This window comes from Corvus cornix, chromosome 1A (genome assembly GCF_000738735.6).
Source record: "Corvus cornix cornix isolate S_Up_H32 chromosome 1A, ASM73873v5, whole genome shotgun sequence".
In the NCBI taxonomy this organism is placed as follows: Eukaryota; Metazoa; Chordata; class Aves; order Passeriformes; family Corvidae; genus Corvus; species Corvus cornix.
In genome coordinates, this window is record NC_047057.1 from 20,837,292 (window position 1) to 20,859,543 (window position 22,252).

Here is a 22,252-nt window from a genome sequence, read left to right on the forward strand (position 1 = left end):
ATAATTTAAAATGTGAAACTAGACAGGAAGAGCAATCTATACTCAGGAGCCATCAGAAGCTTTCCTAAGGGATGTCAGTAAATGCACAATCAAAATACTAATTACAAGAAACTTACCATATTATCATTAAACTTCGAATTCCTTCTTGAATTTAAATTTCAAATTTTTAAGCATTTGTTTACTGTTAGAGAGCCTGGCCCAGCCATATAAGAAAGTGAATTCAACAACAAAATTCCTCCTTTTGATTAGACTATATTTATCTGTCTGAAATAAAAAGCCCAATGATACCACATCACACTAATTATGTTCCCTCCAAACTCAGATTTTTATGACAGCACAATACACATCAAAATCCAGGGAGATGTAAGAAGACAGCCTAAACAAATCTACCCTTTTTATAGAAAAAAAGATGTCCTATTAAATTTGCCTAAATGAAAAAGTAGAAACCAGTGTACAGTACACACCGTAGTTCAAAACCAAAAAGGACAGAAGTTGTTTTGGGAAACATACTCTTTCTTCTTCAGTGATGAACTGTTGAACATTGCTAACGGTATTCTGGGCTGCATCCAAAGCAGTGTGGCCAGCAGGTTCAGGGAGGAGATTTTGCCCCTCTGCTCTGTTCTGATGAAACCCCACCTGGAGTGCTGTGTTCAGCTCTGGGGACACCAACATAACAAGAACATGGACCTGTTGGGGTTAGTCTGGAAGAGGGCCACAAAGATAATTAGAGGGCTGGAGGATCTCTCCTACCAAGACAGGCTGGAGAAGAAAAGGCTCCAGGGAGACCTTAAAGCAGCCTTCCAGTACCTAAAGAGAGCTGGAGAGAGACATTTCTCAAGGGCATGTAGTGATAGGACAAGGGGGAATGCCTTCAAAATGAAAGACAGTAGGTTTAGATTAGATATTAGGAAGAAATTCTTTACTGTGAGGGTGGTGAGGAACAGGTTGCCCAGAGAAGCTGTGGATGCCCTATCCCTGGAAGTGTTCAAGGCCAGGTTGCATGGGGCTCTGAGCATCCTGGTCTATGGAAGGTACATGGCAGGAGGGTTGGGTAGGTGATCTTGAAGGCCCCTTCCCACACAAACCGTTCCGTGATTCTATGAACTCAGAGGAGACGTAAAAAGAACAACAGTAATCCCTTCTTGCTGAAACACAGTAACATGTTCAGTATTACTTATTCAGGTAATGAATACTGGAGATGTCAAAAAAACCAGCAGTGCAGGCATTGAAAGCCTACTGATTTTTTTATCATAGATGAAATATCATAGAACACCAACAGAACAGAATGAATGTACTTGGAAACCTTTCAATTTTTTTTTTTCCCCATGTAGGAACATGTTTATTGGTGTTCCTTTTATAGATTTTGGCTGCAAAACATCTATGAATTTTAGTTCCCCCATCTAACAGAGAAAAATGTTTTGGGTGTTTCTGGGGTTTTTTTTTGTTTGTTTGTTTTCAAACATGTTATAAATATAAAAGTCTGCTTGTGGTTTTTGAGATCATTTCTAGGCTGATGCATGAATTGGTAGAAAGACTGCCAAAACATGTGCAACTTCTTTAGCAGTGTTGTGAAAGCCTGAATGAACTGTAGGTTGTATCAGAAAATAACAGAGTAGGAGCTTTATCCTAAAGGAAGATCTGATCATAAGAAGTAACAGAATTATTTGAAAGACATGGGACAAAGGCACCATGGGCCCCAAAAAACCACACAGTGAACTCCTTCCCTAAAAGAAACCAAAAAAACAACAACTCATAAATTATATGCTCTGCAGCAAAATTTCAATTAAATATTTGGGACCAAAAATATTTGAAAAATGCAATTTTCAGGCACTAACTTTCATTATTTAACAGGGCAGCAATAGTGAACAGGGGACTATCATAATGGCAAATCAACTGTTTTTAAAGCCAGCAAAAGAAGATCTTTTTAGACTGGTTGAATACAATCGACAAAATCCAAATTTTTTGTATGTGCTGTTCTTTGCAAGAAACAAAAATACTTAATGAAGCAAAAGAAATGTGACAAAGATAATAGTATATAAGACTTTTCCTTCTGTTCAGAAATAGCTTTTCTCCATTATAAAGCAGGTGAAATGCCGACACTGGAAAACCTATGTACAACTCAATTCTTATCTCACCATTAAAGGATCAGTGATGTCAAGCAAACACTGCTTAACCTTCTTCTTCATGATCCATATTTCTTGCAGAAGTGTGTAGAAGGGCAGTATGTCTGCTAGCTCCTGTCTGCTCCTTTCACAAAAAAGCCAGCAGCAATAATCCCCAGTACCCTTTAAGAACAAGCAGTGAATTTATCGTATCTGTTTGTAATGCCCTTTGGGACTCTTCAGGAAGAAAGGCACTGTAAATGTAAGCTCATTATCATCATTAACTCCTTTTATACACCAGCTGAGCTCAGAAGGAACAAATGAGAGAAAAAATGTAAGGGAAGAAAAGGTTAAATGTATTTGCCATTCTCTTCTTTTCCTGGTAGGTTTTAACGTTTCGTAGTTAGTTTTTAACATTCATAGACAACTTTATTGGATTAAACTTATTATGTATTAGGAAGACTTAAAATTATTTTGGTCATTTTTCTCCGTGAGATTATATTTATATTGCTAAGGAAGAAGAAAATGGCTTGACTTGTATTTAGGGACATGCAACACAGCAGTGCCTAACTTATTACGCACTCCTGTAAGCTTAGAAACGCCTCAAGGTTTCCACAGTTACACCTCACCTACATGCGTGAGAGAATGGTTTGAGAAAAGGAAAAACTTTCTGTTTGTCTTGTTTGTGTTTTCTGGGTAAGAGTCATGGACATTTTTCAAGGAAAAATAGCACAACACCTTCTCAAACTGCTTTATGGGAAAAGTATTAAACTTTTAAACTAGTTGGGCATAATTTGCACAAAAGCTCTAAAAAATGGCAACTGGCAGGGGTGATGGAGAATTCTTACGGGTAATTATAATTTTATATAGTTACTGCAACCCCATTCGGCAAGCTGTCACCTGAATGAAAAAAAAATCAGAGAAACAAGAACTATGAAGTTTATCTGACTGTACAAATGCAAGGAAGAAAACCCTACACAAATGTGCCCAGCAGGAAAGAAATCCGTGGAGACGCTTCTGATGCTATCCCACTGCGGGATGAAGTGTGAACACCATCTCCTTCGCTCAGCCTGCTGCTTCGTTTTGCGCTCTCCCAGGGGAACACGCGCCCGTCCGCGGCCTCTGCCCCCGCAGCAAGCTGCCCTCACGGCTCCTCCGCCGCCCCGGTGCCCACAGCTTCCCCCACCGCCTCCCACCCACCCTGCGCCTCCCCGGCCCGCGGTTCGTGCCGGGGCGAGACTCTCGGGACCAGAGCGGGGCGCTTTGCTCGCCCGTCGCTTCCCTCGGCCCCGCTGGCACCCGCGGCCCGCAGCGAGACGCTGAGAGCGCAGCGCGCCACTGGGCTGCGGAGAGCCGGCGGCGGGGATGCGCCAGCAAGAGCCGCATCCCTGCCCGCGGCCGCATCGCCGCAAGGAGAGCTCTGGGGACCGGCGGGGAGCGCAGGACCGGCCCGGCCCGGCCCCACACCCGCCCCTCGCCCCGGCTCCCCCGGCGGGCGGTGCCTCGGCCCCGCGGCACCGCCGGGCGGCGCTTGCGCACTGCGGCCGCCGCGCCGCTCGCCCGCCTCTCCGGCGCGCCCCGAGAGCCGCGGCGGAGCCGGTCCGAGCGCGGAGAGCCGCGCCGCGCTGAGCGGGGCCGCGGCCGCGGGGAGCCGGCAGCCGGAGCAGAGCCTGCGTAGACCAGCCCCTGCCTGCCCGGGGGACCGTGGCTGCCGCCTCGCTTCTCTTGGTGCTCGCACGACTCGGGAGGCAGAAGCAGCCCCGGGAGGCCCGTCCCGGGGCTCTTCCCGCCCGGCGCCGGTAGCGTCTTTGCCGCCCCGGCCGTGCTCGCCGTCCCTGCCCCCGTGCAAGCGCTTGGGGGTGCAGTGATCGATCCCGGCAAGAGTTTTGCAAAGCTCTGAAACACCCTGAGCTGCGCGCAGCAACCTGTGTTCTCCGAGGTGCTGGAGATGAGGAGTTAGTGTTCGCGACCGCCCGGCGAGGGGAGGTGTCTTCCTCAAGGGACCTTTCCTGACCCGTAGAGCCACTGGCTGCTCACGGCGGCGGGAGGACGCAAATGGGCAGCACGAGACCGGTGCGGCTGCTGGCAAGGAGGCAGCGGTCCCGGGAAAGGGCGGAGCGCCGCGGGGGGGTTCTCCCGGCACTGCACTTGCTACATTAACTCGGCGCGTCGGAGACGGCGACACAACTTTCCGGGTCTGCCCCGGGCGTCGGCGACAAGAGCCTCCTCGCCGCTCCGCTCGTCGCGCCCCCAGAGCCGGCCGCTGTCCGCGGCGGACTCCCGGCGGCAGCGGCGTCGCGGCTGCTCCTGACCCCGTCCCCGGGAGCCGGGCGGGCATGTCTCCCGCTCCCAGCCCCGCCGAGCGAGGCGGCCGCCGGGTCTGAAGGAGAGCGGGTGAGCCCCGCCGCCTCCCGGCCATGCGGCCCCTCCGCGCTCCCCTCGCCCTGCTCTGCCAGGTGCTGGGCGCGTGGGCTGCCTGCGCCCTGGCCCCGGACCCCGTCGCAGCCTCTGGGCCCCCGGCGCCCCCGCAGCGTGCCCGCTCGCCGCCATCCCCGCCGCCCCTCGCCCCGGGCCGGCGGGCGGCCGCGGCGCTCCCCGGGCGCGGAGCCCTCCCTCGCGGGGCCGACGCCGCACCCGGCGGAGCGGCGGGGCCGGGCGGCAGCTGCGCGCCCCGCGGGGCGGCGGGGGCCGGGCGGCGGCGAGCGCGGAGCAGCGAGCCCGGAGCCGGCGCGGCGGCGGGGAGGGGCGGGGCGGGCGGCCCCCGCTGGCTGCCCCTGAACGGCTCGGCCGGCGGCGAGGGCAGCGCCGGGGGCCGCGGGAACGCCACGGGGCGCCGCGCCCGGCTCCGCAACCCCTTCTACCCGCTGACCGAGGAGTCGTACGGCGCCTACGCCGTCATGTGCCTCTCCGTGGTGATCTTCGGCATCGGCATCATGGGCAACATGGCAGTGATGTGCATCGTCTGCCACAACTACTACATGCGGAGCATCTCCAACTCTCTGCTGGCCAACCTGGCCTTCTGGGACTTCCTCATCGTCTTCTTCTGCCTGCCGCTGGTGATCTTCCAGGAACTCACCAAGAAGTGGCTTCTAGAAGACTTCTCCTGCAAAATCGTCCCGTATATCGAGGTAACGGCCGTGGGTGGGGATACATGGACCCCGAGCTCCTGTCCCCGCCGCTTCCCCGCCGCAAGCCTGAGCCGTGTGCGGGACCGGCGCTGCCCGCCGTCATTGCTGCCCGGAGACGTCCGGGTTTACCGGGTGCTCTTGCGACGGAGCGGGGCCCCTTCACGGCCCCGCAGGGACCGGAGTCGGCAGTGGCCGCACCGGGTCCAGCGGCACCGGGATTTCTGTTGCTCCAGCTGAGTGCGACCGGCGCTTCCTGACACTCGCGCGACTTCTGCCAAACTTTCCTTGTTCCCTGTGACCCTGAAAAGCAAGTGGTCCTCTCAGGATTAGATTTCAAGGTTTTTGCTTTGTTTTTTTACGGTAAAGTGAAGTTGAGTCGGGAAAGCTGATGAAGGGCTTGAGGGGATAGCTTGTAAGGAGATGATTGTAAAAAGGACCATCCATGCGATATCTGGGCTCTTAACTTATATTTCGGTGCTCAGATTTCACGTTTATTTAGCTTTTTTATTTATTTTTTTTCCAAAGGCACCAGTTTCATTTAAACTGCAGCTTCTTGGCAGTTGTTCAGAGGCTGTCAAAGAAGCTCTCAGACAGTTGGCCACAGTCCTGCCGGCAGTGCTCAGGTTGTCCGCTTTATTTATTTACTGGAACTGAACACTGGGGCTTGCTGCTAGGGTGGTAGTCTGCAGTTCTGGCTGGCTCTCCTGTATTCCCGAAACCTTTTGTTCAACGTTATTCTGTAACTGAGAACTGAGGAAACAACTGGTGATTCTCTCGTCCAACGAACGAGCTATTAGAAAAAAACCCGAACAATCAAAAAAAGCAACCCCGTATCCCCCTCCCAAAGAACCCTCAGATACCCAACTTGTTACTAATACACAGAGTATCAGTTTCAGCAGCACGTTAGTAGACAGTAACAGAATTAACTGTCAAATGATACTACGGTATTTTTAAGAAAGTGTCAAGAAAGATGTGTGACGTGTGTCGCCATAAAATTGTCACTGCTTCTTTCATCTGTGATACAGTTTATTTCTGGTGGTATTGAACAAAGGGTGGAGCTGTGCTACGCTTAGTTGAATTCTAGGCCAGTACTATACCACTACATTTGAAAAATTCAGAGTACACTTAAATGATTTGCATTTAAGAAGACATGATGCAGTAAATATGTATTTATTGAGAAACTGATAGTGCTTGAATCCTTTAAAATTTCTGATATGGATTCTGGGGCTGCTTGTTAACCAATAAAATAAGTAGTAGTGTTTTGAAAGTAACCATTTCAATTAAAATAGATAGTGTAGTTTGTGTTTCAAGGACTTTCATGTGACATTTCATGCTTCCTAACCCTTTCTTGGTGCATCCACATACAAAATTGAAAGAATTCTTTGTAATGTTGATTCTAATTAAAAATTAGTAGTTTAAATGATTTGCATGGCCACACTGTTCCTCAAAATTAGTTGTTTATGCTTTGCAGCTTTGGGCACTAAAGAGTTTGTCAAACTGAAAGTAGTTTAGCTGAAATGTAGTTGCTGAAGTTCTAAACTGAAATCCTGAAAAATATTCAGCTTCTGCTATACCCCATTAGAATTTAATGTTACCTTTTATTTTCACTTTAAAGTTCTGTGGATGTCTAGAGTTGGTCTTATTCAAGAACTGGCACCAATCCAGTCAGGTTGAACCAGTAGCTTGATCCCTGTCTTAGGCTTAATTATTACTGGTGTCTAAAAGTAAAGCATTTTCTTTGTCCCTGAGGAAATATAATTATCTTAGATCTAAGGCATGAATATAAAGGTGTATATCCTTAGGGTTCTCTATTGCTCCCAGAATTGTATATTTTTTGTTCAGTGGTCATTAAATATAATACTCACCTATGTAAAGTATATTCATCACCCTGAGAGGAGTAAGTAAAAGGCTGGGTTTCCCTCTCTGTAAACTGTAGCAATGAATGGCAGATACTGAACACTAGTGGATCATGACTCTCCACAGTTCACCTGGAGCCTGGAGAGAAGGACAGTCCTGTAAATCAGGATTTGACCCTGCTGAGGCAGAGAAGGCAGTTAGAACAAAGGTTCACCACTTTCCAGGTGTTCTAACCTCACAGGCATTACACAGTGACACTGACACCACCAGGAGCAATGCAGATATGGAGCATGTAATGGAATCCATCCTATGAGCAGCTGCTGCTCCCTGCTGTGTCAAGGATTGGTTGCAGCAGTGCATTCATCTGACAGCTGAACAACACTGTCTTTTCCTTTGTAACTCACCTGGGCAGGCCCATCTCCTCACACAATGGGAAAGGGTGAAGTCTTCTTAGCTCCTTGAGGGGAAAGCTGTAGACAGCTATCTTCAGGAGAGGTTTCCAGACCTTCTTGGAATACAAATAGAGTCATTGTCCTGAAGATGGTCACATTTTAACCTGTTTTCCGTAAGTTTGCACACTGTTTAGTTCTTTTAAGTGTCTCTTTATTCCATGCTTTTCATCTCTTTTTTTTTTTTTTGCATATGCTGTTTAGAGAGCTACATATCTCACCCAGGTTTGTAGATCCAGAAATATTTCAAGCATCAAAACCCCTTATTGGCCCGAGTCTTCTGTCATACCAGCTTTTACTTTGAGATCTAGAGAATGGGATGTCTGATTATCCACACAAGTGATGCAGTGATCACAGCACAGCATTTTAACATAATTCAAGCATGCTTTGTGTTGTTTGAAGGTTTCAAGTGATCCCAGGGAAATACCTTGAGTATTCTTAGTTCAGCCTCTTGTGGCCAATTGGTTTTTATTTGTACTGTTTAATGGATATTGTGCAGAATTCCAATTGTTGCCAGTGATAACACATATACACACATGGTCTGGGGAAAATGCTTTATTATATCTTCCTGCACATTTGTATAGGTAAAGACTAGGCTTCTAGCAGTGGAATGTCTCCACAAATTTAATTTAAAGGGCAGTTTTCCCACACCTAATAAAGATCTTCTGTGACAAGTACATTAAGCAGTCATTTCAGCCACATATTTTATCACAGTACGGCCAGTTGTAACTACTAGTTTTGAATGTACTGAAAAGGAATTAAGAAGGGAATTAGAACAACTGATGCAGCTACTCTGCCTGTAAGGATGTGTGAAGATGTGCTTCTCCTCTGCAATTTTAATATTCTACTCAATTTTTTTGCCACTTTTCTGCATGATTCAGAAGTCTAGCTTTTGGCATGCATGTCTGAAGTGTTCACCTGCACACTATGTTTATTTTGTCTTTCATATACTTTTGTCAGTATTACTCAGAATCAGGAGACATGGGGTAAATGACAATACAACGACAATGACTTTGGCTAGTTCCTGCTGATGTGGAATCCTTTTGGTTTTGTTTAAAGCACACACGGTCTTTTGAACAATATAGTTCCAGTTTCTCTACTTACAGATTTATGCTGGGCCTTAATAGAAAGAAATATGAATGTAGACAAAATCTGTACTGTTACTGTGCTTCTAAACACTTTACAACTGTTTGTCACATGAAGTTGCATTGTTAATTTTTTTTATTTTGAGGCTGAAAGCCAATAATGGAGAGATTAAATAAATTGTTTAAGACCCAGAGCAACTTGCACAAGATGACAAATGGATTCTGTAAGGTAGGACTAGAAACCTCCTTTTGGGCTTTAGAAGGAAGTTTGCTTGAGTTGTTGGCATTTTGCTCTTGGAGGTTACACTAGGAGCTTTATGTGTTTGAGGGGGTCATTGGAAGCAGGCATCACATTCTATGCCAACATATTTAATCAAGCTACTTCTAGCCGAGTAAGGATTTAGAATTGAGGAATGGTCTAGCATGAGGGTTTGCAGAGGCTGATTTACCATCCTGTGCAGTCCAGCACAGAGCAGGAAGTTGCCCTGCATTCAGTGGTTGTAAACATAAGCCCCTCTGCCTTTCCCATACACCTCACAAAGAACAGAAGGACAAAGTTTGTGGTGTCCTCATCTGGACCATATCATGCATTTGGGACTGGTGTGATTCTGGAGCAGGTTGACAATAAAAGCCTTTGGAATCTGATGGCCAATTTCTGTGTGTGCTTTTGGCAGTGAATTTGTGGCATCACTCCTGTTTCTGGTGGGCAAGTTCCAGCTCAGGGAAGCTATCACAATTAGTATTCTTAGTGGAAAGCATTGATTTGGATTGAAATATGAATTACTGTCTTTGCCTGGAGCTGATCCTCCAGGGCAATTTGAGGTGAGGCTTTTTCCAATTTCTCTCTTTTACTTGACAGAGGTAAGTTAAAGCACAGAGAAAGTGGCCATTCTCTGCCTCTTCCAAAGCTGTCAGAAGAGATCCCTATTTTAAGTTTCACTTTAGGGAAGCAAATACATTTTTTATGGGAGTTTGTAAAAGCTGTGTATTATCTGTCTTTTCTGTGTCTTTTGATGTGCAGCATTTTCTTTGTGTCTCTGACTCTAGTCAGAGCTGTGCTCCTGAACCTCCAGTGAGTCCTCTGGGTTATAGGCAAAGACACTCAGAGATGTTTGCAGTTTCAAAGCTTCATCATGAGAGTTTTCTAGGGCAATGGCTACATGTATCTTTAACTGAGCAGAATATCTTCAGTGCTTATCACACAATGAACAATTATTTAAAACAAAAGTGTTACTATATCTCTGCCCTTTAGGTATTAATGGCATGATGATAATAGCTGCCATGTTGGTTGTTCTGTCAGTCTGTCTTTCCTCTGAAAATCCTGTCCTTAGGGTCTTCTAAGCTGTTGCTTTTGGCTAAACTTTGCCTGTGGCATTTCAGCATGGAAATGAATTTGTGTCAGAGTAGGTTTAAAATTGGGTCAGTAATATTTAAGTTACATATGTGCGGAGAGGAGAAGGCAGCATCTGTGATCCCAGCACCATTGACTCGGCTCTGAACACTGGCATGTCATTTCTCCATATGACAGCAAAAGGAGGAAGAAGCAGATTTCTAGCAGTAGTTCCATATTGTTAATATTAAGGATTAGTGCAGGAGTCCCTTGTGTAGTGTGATGAGAACTTGATCGCCAGAGGAGATTGACATTTGTTTCTTAAAAAACAAAAAAGAAAAAAAATTAAATTTACCTATATGGTAGCATGGTAGATTGCAAACAGGAAATGAACAAACATTAAATCCTTTTGTGTTTTGTGATATTTCCAACCCCTTGGATAAGCATGTGGTGTACTAATGAGTGTTTCCAGTGCCCTGGTAGTCTGTTGGCTTTCACTTCCAGCAGAACTCAAGAGCGGCGCATGGAAGTAGACTGATTCTGAGCAGTATATCTTGGCATATACAGAAGAATAAATATCACATGAAGCACGTGTGCTCTGTGTCTCCTTGATGTGAATGTTGATAGTACTACAAAGGAAACAGCAGTATTGTACCTGTTATTCCATGTGTGTAGGACCATCTCCATGGTAGTAGATTTCAGAATTACCATCTTGTCTTTTAGATAAGTGATGTAGATTTTTATTTGGGATGCCTAAGGTAATTGCTAATGTCAGAGTGGTACCCTGGCCCCAGATCTTCTTAGCCAGTGAATTATTCTTGCCACATCACAGTAGTGTTTTCACTGAGTGACTCTTTTCTATTTTAATGCATAAAGCCGTTAATGTTTAGTAGCACTTCTTGTAAGAAATACAGAGATATTTATTTATTTTTGTTCTTTCATAATAATGACTGTTTTTCTTAGGTTTGTTTTGGGTTGGTTTTGGGGGGGGTTGGTTTTTTTGGGGGGGGAGTGGAGTGGGGCTTTTTAATTAAAGGAACAGAATCTAGATAAATATTACATAATTGTTTGCAATGGGGTGATCTTTTATTTTGCAGTAGACTGGTCTTATTACTGGGCTCTGTACTGTAAGTGTAGAGTAGCACAAAAAAAAAGTATTGCAATCTGTGCTAAATTTATTTATTTATCTTAGGCAAAACTTATAAATCTACAGGAGCCCCCCTGGTATGTTGCATTAGCATACTGAAAAGCTATGAAGTTTGATGTGCATGTAGAACAGCCATAAGAAAATTATAAACTATAATGGCTTGAGGAAAAAATTAGTTACTTATATGCTACAACAGGAATGGATATAAAGAGTCATATATAGAGGGTGTCACTGATAGCTCAGAGGTGGCTTAGATAGTAGTCATCAACCTCTTCTGTAGTTCAGCTTTCCCATTACAATGGGAAAATGTTTTGAATACCCATCTTGTGTTGTAACGAAGGAAGAGTGCCATGTAGTTTTGAGAAACTCTTTGCTATCAACATAAAATATATTGTCTTAGAAAATTCAGCTTCAGCTGGTAGAAGAATCCACTTCTTATAGCACCTTTATTTTATCTTGTTCAGTATTAACTTAGTCAACATTGTTTCCACTCACTTCTCCATCAGAATGGTCACTCTCATTTCCAGCCTGGAGTTGCTCTTAGCTAGTTGATTTCCATTCTGTTACATTCACTGTCCTTTGACTTAAGTCTCAAAATAGATTTCTTTGTAGATAGCAGTAATATCACTTCTTGCTCTTTGTCTTACTGGATGGAGTGACCCAACCTCTCTTTTATATTCACTTACAGCATTTGGTCTTCGTTGATCTTTTCACCCAAGTCCCCTTTTCTGATTTTGTTTCTGGTTTTCATTCCTGTTGACTAGAAATTAGTGGGAGAAAATTCAGTCTTATTTCCACAGCCATAACTCAGTGTAATACATCTATACTTCTCTGCTGGTCAGCCAGAGGCTCTGCTCCGGGAGGCCAGGGCCAAGAGCTGTGGGACCACAGCCAGGAGAAGAAGTAGGGCAGGCCAGGAAAGGCCTGGGAACATTTTGGTAATTGTTAGTTTGTGAAAGAGGAACTAATATGTTGGAAGGATGGACAGGAGAACTGATGCAATTATGCTGAGCATTTCATGAGTTTGCTGTTGTTCTCTGTGGCCTCAGTTCCCCAAATCAGTTTTGACACAGTTGACTAATAGCTGGTGAGCTAATGATCAAAGGCTTATGCAGTGTCTTGAAGGGGCATCACAGTGCCCACTCACCCTGTCAGTGCTTTTTAAAGAGCAACAGTATTTAAAGAGACTCTTTTGTAACAATGTCTTCCTCTGTGGGTGTATGCTGTAGCTGGTAATACCTTCAACAGCAGCTCTCTGCCCAATGGTGTGGGTATCTTCTCAAAGCAGGAGTTCCTTCACCACTTCTTCAAAGCAGATTGATGGTCATTAAGTTAGAAATTTGGGGACTTTTCTGATTTCGTGTAGTAAGAGAAAGTTGTAAAATTCTGAATGTCTAGAGACTGCAGGAGAATCTTCAGAGGGACCATATGGAAATAAACCACGTAACTAAATGATGATCAAAAACTACTGAGCCTGAGCTGCCCTTACCTTGCCTCATTTCTTGCCAGGTTGGTGGAATTAAGACTGCGACAGCATATCAGACACTCAGCTGTTACAAGAAGAGCAGCCTTGCACCATTTTTTGTTATTTTGTGCTTTACCTTCCCCCTGTCAAATTAACAATCTTAAGTCTGTAGTTATTTCAAGGCCATATAGCACGATAAAAGAAAACTTCTCTGAATTCTTTCACACTTTCAGCTTAACTCTTAGTATGACTGGTATGAAGAAGCACACCTAAACGGAAGTTGTGTGAACATGCAGAATGCATGTCTCAGTTCTCACCCATGTAGGTTTTGAGCAGCACCCATTGATTTTGCTGGCTAGTGCTCATAGTCTGCTGTGTGGGGTAAGTAATCCGACCCTGGAATTGCTCTACTGCATTTAAGCAAGTCAGCTGGAGTGAATCCATGATCATCTGCTTGAGTGTTCTTGTTTGTTTTTTGCAAGCTTTTCCAACACATCACTAACTCTGCTAATCTACAGAAAATAAGAAGCTGTTGCCTGTTTCAGGGAGACACTGTCTTTGTTTAGCACGTTTCATCAGTAAATCCACAGGAGGGTTTTCAAAGCCGCCTTCCAGTATTCTTAGTTGTTTCCTCTTGCTCTATTTCCCTGTTTTAAGCCTCCAAGTTGTTGGTCAATTAATGTGACAGGAACCCCGTAGGTTATGTTTGTTCATGGCAGACATGTCTTCTTTCATTAGTCCAGCCCTAACAGTTGCAGAGTTTCAGTGTCTCGCCACTAAATGAAATGAAATGCTGAAGCAAAACAAGTGTGTGTGTTGTGGTGGGGGGAGACTCACATAAGAGCTGAAAGGGAAAATCTTAATGTACAAAAGATCAGGTTTTCTTCTGTTCTGCTGATTTTTATTTCAATCCCTATTAATTTCCAAATCTCAGTTATTTCCCTGTCTCTTATAATTGTATCGAGCTGAGTCCTGACCCTTTTGTTATTCATGTTGCATGTTAAGGCTAAAGGTTTTGCTGCCACTAAGAAATTTGAAGACTGCACACACATTTAAATGTTTTGGAAACAAAGTCACTAATCTTGAATTAAAAAATCTGACTCAGCTGTGATACAGGAATATCGTATTTCATTAGTGAAGTTTATCACTGTTCATTAAGATTTCCCTGTAATGATTTTTCTTTAAATTTATTTTTTCCTTAATTGTTTTTATTTTTTGCTGTATTTACCAAACTTTCTTTGTCAGACAATTTAACTTCCAAATCAATATGTTTGCCTATTAAAAATGTTTACAGTACTGCCTTGTCATTAATAAATATTTCTGCAAGTTAATTAGTAAGAGATTGCATCTTACTTATTGCATCTTTTAGGAAGCTGCTTCAAAGAATTCTCCAACCAAGCCAACATCTTACAGTTCTAAGCCCAAGTGCCTAATATTTTTGAGTAATAGTCAGTTTTAGCAATCTGATATGGCCATTAAATACTGAAGGCTGAAATTAATGATACATTTATAAAATTGTGCTACATATCTTTGCAGAACTTTTTTCAGAGATGCATAAACACTATTATTTCAATATTATGGTGGAATTCAGAAAGTATTTCTTAAAATCTGTCTATATGAAATTTAAATATAGCATTGCACATCAAATTTTGATAAGCAAAATTATAGTGAACTGCCTAATATTACTTTAGATTTCCCAGTTAATTGCACAGATATGGTTCGTTCATGATAAAAGTTAGCATTCTTTACATTTATTAGGAATATTATTTAACTTAGTTTTTTTTCTTCTGCATCAACATATTTTCAGCATAACATAAGTATTCAAACCCAAGAAAATAAGTGAATTAAAATTCAACAGGGCACTTAATCTTTCTCCAATTGAAGTTAATGGGCATCCTGCTTTAAATTTGAACTGAAGTTGAATTTATTGTTAATAGAATTAGGCCAAAATGTATATAGTGTTCTTGCAAATTTCTTCTCGGAAATTGAATTATAAACAGGATAAAATTATAGGAAATGATGTTTCATGACAGCACAAGATTTCTGTTCATGCACAGAATAATGATTATTAAAGCTAGAGAATGTAAGCATTGCTCTGTACTTGTTCCTCACAGTATATAATTGACAGCTCTGTCTGATCCATCTTTAAATCATTTAAAGAATGAAACTTCTTCCATTTCTCCTGGCCTACAGTACCCTCTTCCACAGAATGTTTCCTATGAAATTAAGTCTGGGTCTTGCTTGAATTTTTTCTAGATGGAATATTGACTATAGGTTATATAGAGCCTAACTACTATAGTGAAGGTTAATTTTGTACAGGCTCTGGAAGTCTGAGGATTTCAAATACAATTTCTTTGAATTCATGGTAGGGGATGACTTTATGTGCCTACATCCGATCAAAATTTCACTTAAAAGTCTAAGTCCGCAAAAGTAGTTGTTGGATCCTACTTAGTTCAGTAGGTGCCTAATCCTCAGGGTTTCTGAGTTTTGTAGATATGGAAGGTTTAATGTTTTGATCCCCTGCATGCATGATGAACTTTTACTGTGGTCATTAGTTTGTACTTCTGCTGAAGGAAGCCTCTCCTATCTCTCCCCTTTTGATTTAAAATTCCAAGCCCTGTGGTGGAACCAATCTTTCTGAAAAACACCCCGTAGAAAAAAAGTGAGGGAGGGAACAGTTTAGTTTAAAATTTTAGTCAATTCCTCTGTATTTTTTTTCCACTCAGTGTTGCACAGATGCTTGCTTGGATCTCCAGGAGAGGTTGACACCAAGCTGGAATAAGAATTTGTAGGCGAAAAAATAGAAGCATGTACTCTTTTTGGAATGCATGCTGGATGATAGCTCAGCAGAGGAAGCTAAGTTCTGTCTGTGATGCTTCTTTTGATGGTGCTCAGCACCCTGGTGTTCAACTGCTTCTCTTCCCCTCCACCCCTTTTTTCTCATTTTGTTTTCCCTTTTCTCCACTATGGTTTTTTTTTCCTCCCCCAGACAGCACCTGTATTAACCTGTTTCCTTTCCTCCTTCTCAGGTGGCCTCTCTGGGAGTCACCACATTCACACTGTGCGCTCTCTGCATTGACCGGTTTCGTGCGGCCACCAACGTGCAGATGTATTACGAGATGATCGAGAACTGCACCTCGACGACAGCCAAGCTGGCGGTCATCTGGGTGGGCGCCCTGCTGCTGGCGCTGCCCGAGGTGGTGCTGCGCCAGCTGGCCAGGGAGGAGCCCGAGTACAGCGGCAGCCCCCCCGGCGAGCGCTGCGTGGTGAAGATCTCCACAGCACTGCCCGACACCATCTACGTGCTGGCTCTCACTTACGATGGGGCACGGCTCTGGTGGTACTTTGGCTGCTATTTTTGTTTGCCTACCCTGTTCACTATTACCTGCTCCCTGGTGACAGCGAGGAAAATCAGGAGGGCAGAAAAAGCCTGCACAAGGGGGAACAAGCGACAAATTCAGCTAGAAAGTCAGATGAACTGCACGGTGGTGGCTTTGACCATTTTATATGGATTTTGCATCATTCCTGAAAACATTTGCAACATTGTGACTGCCTACATGTCCACAGGGGTCTCTCGACAGACTATGGACCTCCTCCATCTCATTAGTCAGTTCCTTTTGTTCTTTAAGTCCTGTGTTACCCCAGTTCTCCTGTTCTGTCTCTGTAAACCTTTCAGCCGGGCCTTTATGGAGTGTTGCTGTTGCTGCTGTGATGAGTGCATCCAGAAGTCTTCCACAGTGACGAGTGATGACAATGACAATGAGTACACCACAGAACTGGAGCTCTCCCCATTCAGTACCATCCGTCGCGAAATGTCGACTTTTGCCTCCGTGGGGACTCACTGTTAATTGACCTTAGGACTTTATTTCCTGTACCTTTCTCCTTTTTCTTTTTTTTACTTCATATTTTTCTTCTTGAAGCAAAATGCAGGAAAAAAAATTACTGCTAAAAACTACTTTTGAAACCAATCTGTATTAACAGTCATGCTTTGGAAAATAATTTGTTGGGTTACTAAAAAGAGAGAAAGAGAGAGAAGGAGAACCAGCACTCAATTTTAAATGATGAGATTTTGTATGGTGCTAGGATTTCATTGGTTGGGGAGGAGGATCCATATCAATCCACTTTTTAAAATTCTTTAGTATTTTTTTTGATAATCACTGTAAAATGATTATATAGACATTGTGGGCTTTGCAAGGTGTTTCATGTAAAAGATGTGGTGGAAAGTATTTGAAAGTAGTTTTAATCCAATTACTGTACACTATTTTGAGAGGACTTGGGCTTCAGAAAATTTATAAAGTAGCATAAAAATAAATGAGGTTTTATTCTTTAACTTGATTGTCAATCTGCATTTAATAAAGACATCTATGAGTAGTATTAAATTCCTTTAATAAGTAAAAAAAATCTTTGCATATAATAATTTAGGTGGCCATATTTAATTAACATTTGGGTACTTACACTTGAAGGATATAATTACAGTGTTTAAGGAAGATGGTTATAATGGTATTAGGTTTGTAGGAATGGGCTTTTTTTAATGTGATATTTTGAAGGTTCAACGTGCCTCATTGAAAATTTTCTTCTTAACCTGCAGGTATACAAAATCTTCTGTTATTTTATACTTCTTACAAAGAAACACTCATTATCACTGAATTTTGTCTTGTGTGGTTTCAAAATCAAGATTCTTTCCAGAATTGGTTTTACATTGAGTTTATGTTCTCAGTCTCTGTATATATAGCTCCTACTGGCTTCAGTGAGAGTCTTACTGCAGAGAAAGGCATTTTTTTGCCAGAGGGTTGCTGACAATAAATGTGAGGGACTGAAACATGTGGAGAGTGAATTCCTTCTCTTTTAAAAGGTAAAAACACACTTGGACACTTGGGGCTTGACCCAGAGCCCGTGGCAGTCAATGGAAAGGTTTCCATCAATTTCAGAGAGCTTTGAATCAGACTGGCATCTCTTGTTTATTCTGGGATATGTATCATGAATATTAATCACAGGGGCTCTGTATACTGATTCAGAATCATGCTGCTCTCACAGAGACTGCTATTCACTAGCAGCTCACAGCTCTGAAGCTGGTTTTGAGAGCCACAGTGTGTTTTGCTGATGGCTTCTTGCTGTCCGCAGAGTTGTTAAAACGAGGGTAATGTCAACACTGCCAGCAACAGTGTGATACAGTAAAATCTAAAGTTGTTATAAGCAAGCCAGGTTGGAGACTGGGAAGTGCCTATCCTTATCAGCAGAGCTTATTTCCCCACTCTTGGCTGAAGTAGACATTCTGTTCTTGGCAGGCCAGCTGGCTCATATTTACACTGGGCAGCAGGCTGAAGGGTAGACATGCTGAGGAGCTGAATTTTTTATAGATAGCTTGTATTTTAATACTAATTAAATAAATAATGCAGCTGTATTGAGCAGAAGGAAAATCTCATGCATTCCTGCTTTGAAATTAGCAGTGAATGTAACTGATGTAGTCTTACCTTTGTCATGATACCTGCCTCTATTTATGTTAAAGAACTTGCTGTAACTTCTGGAAAGGACTCTATTTTTTGTTTGTAGATTCCAGACTTAGTATGTCTAATCTTGGTATCTGCTGGGGCAAGCAGTATTTCTTCTTTTTCTTTACCATTTTAACCTATGATAATTTCAACTGAAAAAAACAGTTGCAATTAATTAATATGCATATGAATCCAAACATATATGCACTTGAGTTCTTTTTCTGACTTTTGAGTCAGATATTGGGCCCTAGCAAGGCAGTCTACTTTAGCCACAGGCATTTGTTTCTGCTTAGAACTTGAGAAATTACCCTAAGTTTTAAAAATCCTATTTAATATGTTCAATCACTTCTGAAGATGGGAACTGTCCCTTCCTTATAAAACCTTTCATTGGCTTGACTTTGCTTGATTACATTCAATATAGTATGAAAGGGATTAAAGAGAAAGGATGAAAACAAAATCTTCCTCACTTTGGTGCCTGTGTTTCCTCAAATACATATTCCCATCTCTGCATTTTGATTTTTTACTATTCTTTTTTACGTGCCAATATTTATAAAGAATGGGATTAAAACTCCCTTTTTGTTCTTTGCTGAGAGAATTGTTTTCTTCGGCTGCCTTTTCTGTTACAGCAGGGGCTCAAGGATCTTGGAAAAGAATAGCAGGATGGGAGGAAGCACTTCAAAAGAAACAAATGAAAGAAATAGAGAATTTACTTGGGAATTTTAAATTATCACATTTTGCTATTTTAGGTGCAAGTTTGCACCAGGACACAAAATGTCCCCATGGCTTTGGCTATAAGGTGCTTCCAGGTTTCCACTCAACAATGGGCATGTGTCAGCTCTGCTAAATACTGTTGCTGGCTCCCAGGTTACATATTCTGTGTCCCAGAGAGGTGCAGTTTGCTTCTCCATGTAAACATTTCCACAGTATGTGTATGGTAGTCCTGGAAAAAAAACCAAACAAACCAAGCCAAACAAAAATACCCAGCAAAACCAAACCAATAAAAAACCCAATAGCAACAACAAACCCACACCCAGCAAAAAAACCCACCCCCACATAAAAGATGTAGTAAGTCATTGAAGAAGATAGGATTTGAAGATCTAATGCTGTGTTTGTAAATACATCTTCCTACTTCTGTGGCAGAGCATTCTCCAGCCTTGTATTCAATGGGGCTTCTTTGTACCCTGTGTAACCTTGCCTTTGCTGCTGCTGAAAGAGCATTTTTCACAGCTATTTCTCTGCCTTGCCATGGATAACTGTAGCAATCTGACATGCAAGACACCCTTTTATTCTAATTTGTTCTTTAAATTGGGTAAATTAATACCACATTGGCAGATTTGTATTGTCACAGCCATTCAAGTGTCATGATAAATGATTCCTTATGTTAAAGATGCCGTACTGCCCTGCATTTCTTCCAGCTTTTGGGATTGATGCTTTGAACTCTTGAAATTTTCTTGTGTTTGCTTTTCTTACTTTCTTTAATATTCTTAGAAGCTGCTTCTGTCTGTTTTGAATCCAGTTCTGTCAAACATTTGTCTATTAACAAGAGGGCATTTGGTGACTGAAGATTTGCTTATTGCAAAGATTTAATTTTTTTATCTAAACTAGAGAAACTTGCAGAGCATGGTGATCAACATAGAAGAGTGATGGAATGGAAAAATCAGATTGTAAGGTAGGAAGACCTTATACCTCTCAGGTACATAAGCCTTTAATATGTTAGCACTAATTGTCCCAGCCCTGGTCCCATTGAGAAATTATAAACAATGAAACTCCAGTATGTATTTCAGTATCTCCAATGAAAACATTTCTTGACCTGTATCAAAATATAATTGTGTAGGCCAAAGTACAAATGGTAAATTATTGAGAAATCTCTTATTTTACCACTTCCAAGATAAATTCCTACATTCAACCTTAAATAAATCCTGCCCTTAAATGACATCTGTGACTTGCTCAGCTCCTGTTCTGTCATTGAGACTGTGACGTAAGCTTCCACAGCTGCTGCTCCAGCAGCTCTGGGAATGGCTCCTAAAGACACTGCAGATGTTTCCAAGCATGTCCTACATCTCTTCATTAGGCTTGTCTCAGTTTGAGACAAGTTTAGGGGGAAATGTCCTGGAAGGAACATCTCCTCTACAGAAGGCAGGTTTCAGGACTCCCTCCCCCCACCAATATGAAAGGAATTTCTTGGAGGAAAGTGAAAAAAACTATTTAACAAACAAAGTACCAGCAGGGCACAGGAAAAATGAGTAACTGTTAAAATATTAACCTCCTCGATGCAGAGAAAGCTGGTGGATTCTGAGTTCTTTTCTGTAGCTGGCTCTGATGCCTTTTCCTGGTCTTAAAATCAAGAGTCAAACACAGTCAGAAGGGGAAAAGGGATTTTACCTTGGTATTTATTTTAAGGATCCTTAGGTGCACATGTCCAGATCAAATGCACCAAAATGCAGCCCGCAAAAAAATGCCCGCCCCAAAAGATCGGGTAAAACGTTATAGGTTTTACTAATTAGCATATCTATCAAAGGTTCCCCAATGAGAGGCTCGAGTGAGCCCCTCTCCCCAAGGAACCTTCTCCTGGATGGTTCTATCTTAGTTTACAGAATGTGTTCTGGAGAGGACCTTGGGGTCTGGGGCACACTGATCCCTAACTATGAAGCTTCTCAAATGTTTAGTCTCTTAGCTTGACAAACAAGTCCAGGAATGTAGGGAAAAAGCACTAGGAATACAGAAGTTGTAAAAAAGGTATAACAGGGGTATAAAAGAAAAGGCAAAAAATCTTCATGGCATCAGCTCAGTCCCTTCCAAGGCCCGAGGCTGGGATGCGTTGTCCCTGCAGCCTCCCTGCTGGTTCACGGGGTCCGATGATCTGGTTCTGGAATCACAGCTAGGCCAAACAGTTCCAGAAGAGGAAGAAGCAGCAACCGGAGCATTTCGGTATGCTGGTATGGGAAAATTTCTTGCCTCAGCTAACAGGCTGGCTAAAAGCAGGAAGGTGCTCCCTCGGCTCTGCAGCAGTGAGAGCATGAGGGAAGTGAGAGCATGGGGGAGTGTCTGTGAGTCCTTGAGCACAAACCATGCTGAGGAATTTTCCCGGCTCCCCACCACTCTTCCCTCGGACCCAGCCTAAAACTGCGGGACCCATTTCTGGGCAATAAGCAGACAATAGGGGAATGCAGTATTATCATAAAATCACCCCAAGACAAGGCTCCATGGTGAGACTGTCCTATTGTGCTCCTGGCACTCAGAAGCAAAGTAGATTCTATGAAACATGAATTGCTACTGAAATTCTGAGTAGCTTATCCAAATTCATTAAACAACAAGAGTATTCAAAATCTCTCCTAGTATCTTTGAGCCATTGTCTCAGACATAGTGTAAATACATGCAGCTTGCCCTGTGGGTGCCTAACTGCTGTTGATGCACTCAGATACACCGCTGAGCTGCTTCTGGGCTTTTTTTGCCAGTTGGCATTAAAAGAACTCCAAAACCACTTAAATCATCCCCTTGCTATTGTGCTGGAACTAACACTGAAGGCAAAACCTGCTGAAATTAGTCTGTCTCCTTAGCTGGGCTCTGTCTTGTCTGTGCATGGAGAGCACATCTAAGGTCACAGGCTGTAAGTGGATACAGGCTTAGCATAGTAGCATCAGCATGTAAAAGTTTGTGCATGTTCTAATGAATCAAAAATTTAGGGTTCTGTTATTTCTAGGATGGAAGAGCAAGATTCAAAACTCTGTTCTGCTTGATTTATAGGTGACACTTGAAATTTTGTTGTTCAACATGCCATCAGAAAAGCATAACTGCTGCAGTAATAGACCCACTGGTGATATTACAGAGGGGAGAACCTGTGAGAAGTAAACTGCCTGCAGAAAGCTGACTCACCTTAGTTCCATAAGAACTAATAGTTTGCCCAAAGGCAAACTATTTTGCAAAGGCAAACCATTTGCAAAGGCAAACAGGGACCTTGAAGTGGATCTGCTATGTCATGACTTCCTATGTCTGCACGCTGAAATGATCCTTCTTTCCTCATATCACTGAAAAATGTCATTAGGAGGAGTTATAACTTTTTTCCTTCTTTCTTTTTCTATGAAAAGCTCAGCCAAAGTCAATGTGAGCAGATTATATGAATCATTAAAACGTAATGGTATCCTACATACTTAATGGTATGCACTGTCTCAGTCTTCAGGAACTGTATTTTTTCACCACTGT

The 22,252-nt window shown here is 42.9% G+C and overlaps 1 protein-coding gene across 1 annotated transcript; it reads left to right on the forward strand.

The window, feature by feature from the left end:
• Nucleotides 1–3,688: 3,688 nt before the first annotated feature.
• Nucleotides 3,689–19,987, forward strand: GPR37 (G protein-coupled receptor 37). Its single transcript, XM_039571287.1, has 2 exons — nt 3,689–5,230; nt 15,593–19,987. The coding sequence occupies exons 1-2, from the start codon at nt 4,520–4,522 to the stop codon at nt 16,409–16,411; spliced, it is 1,530 nt and encodes a 509-aa protein (XP_039427221.1). The 5' UTR covers nt 3,689–4,519; the 3' UTR covers nt 16,412–19,987.
• Nucleotides 19,988–22,252: the final 2,265 nt, after the last annotated feature.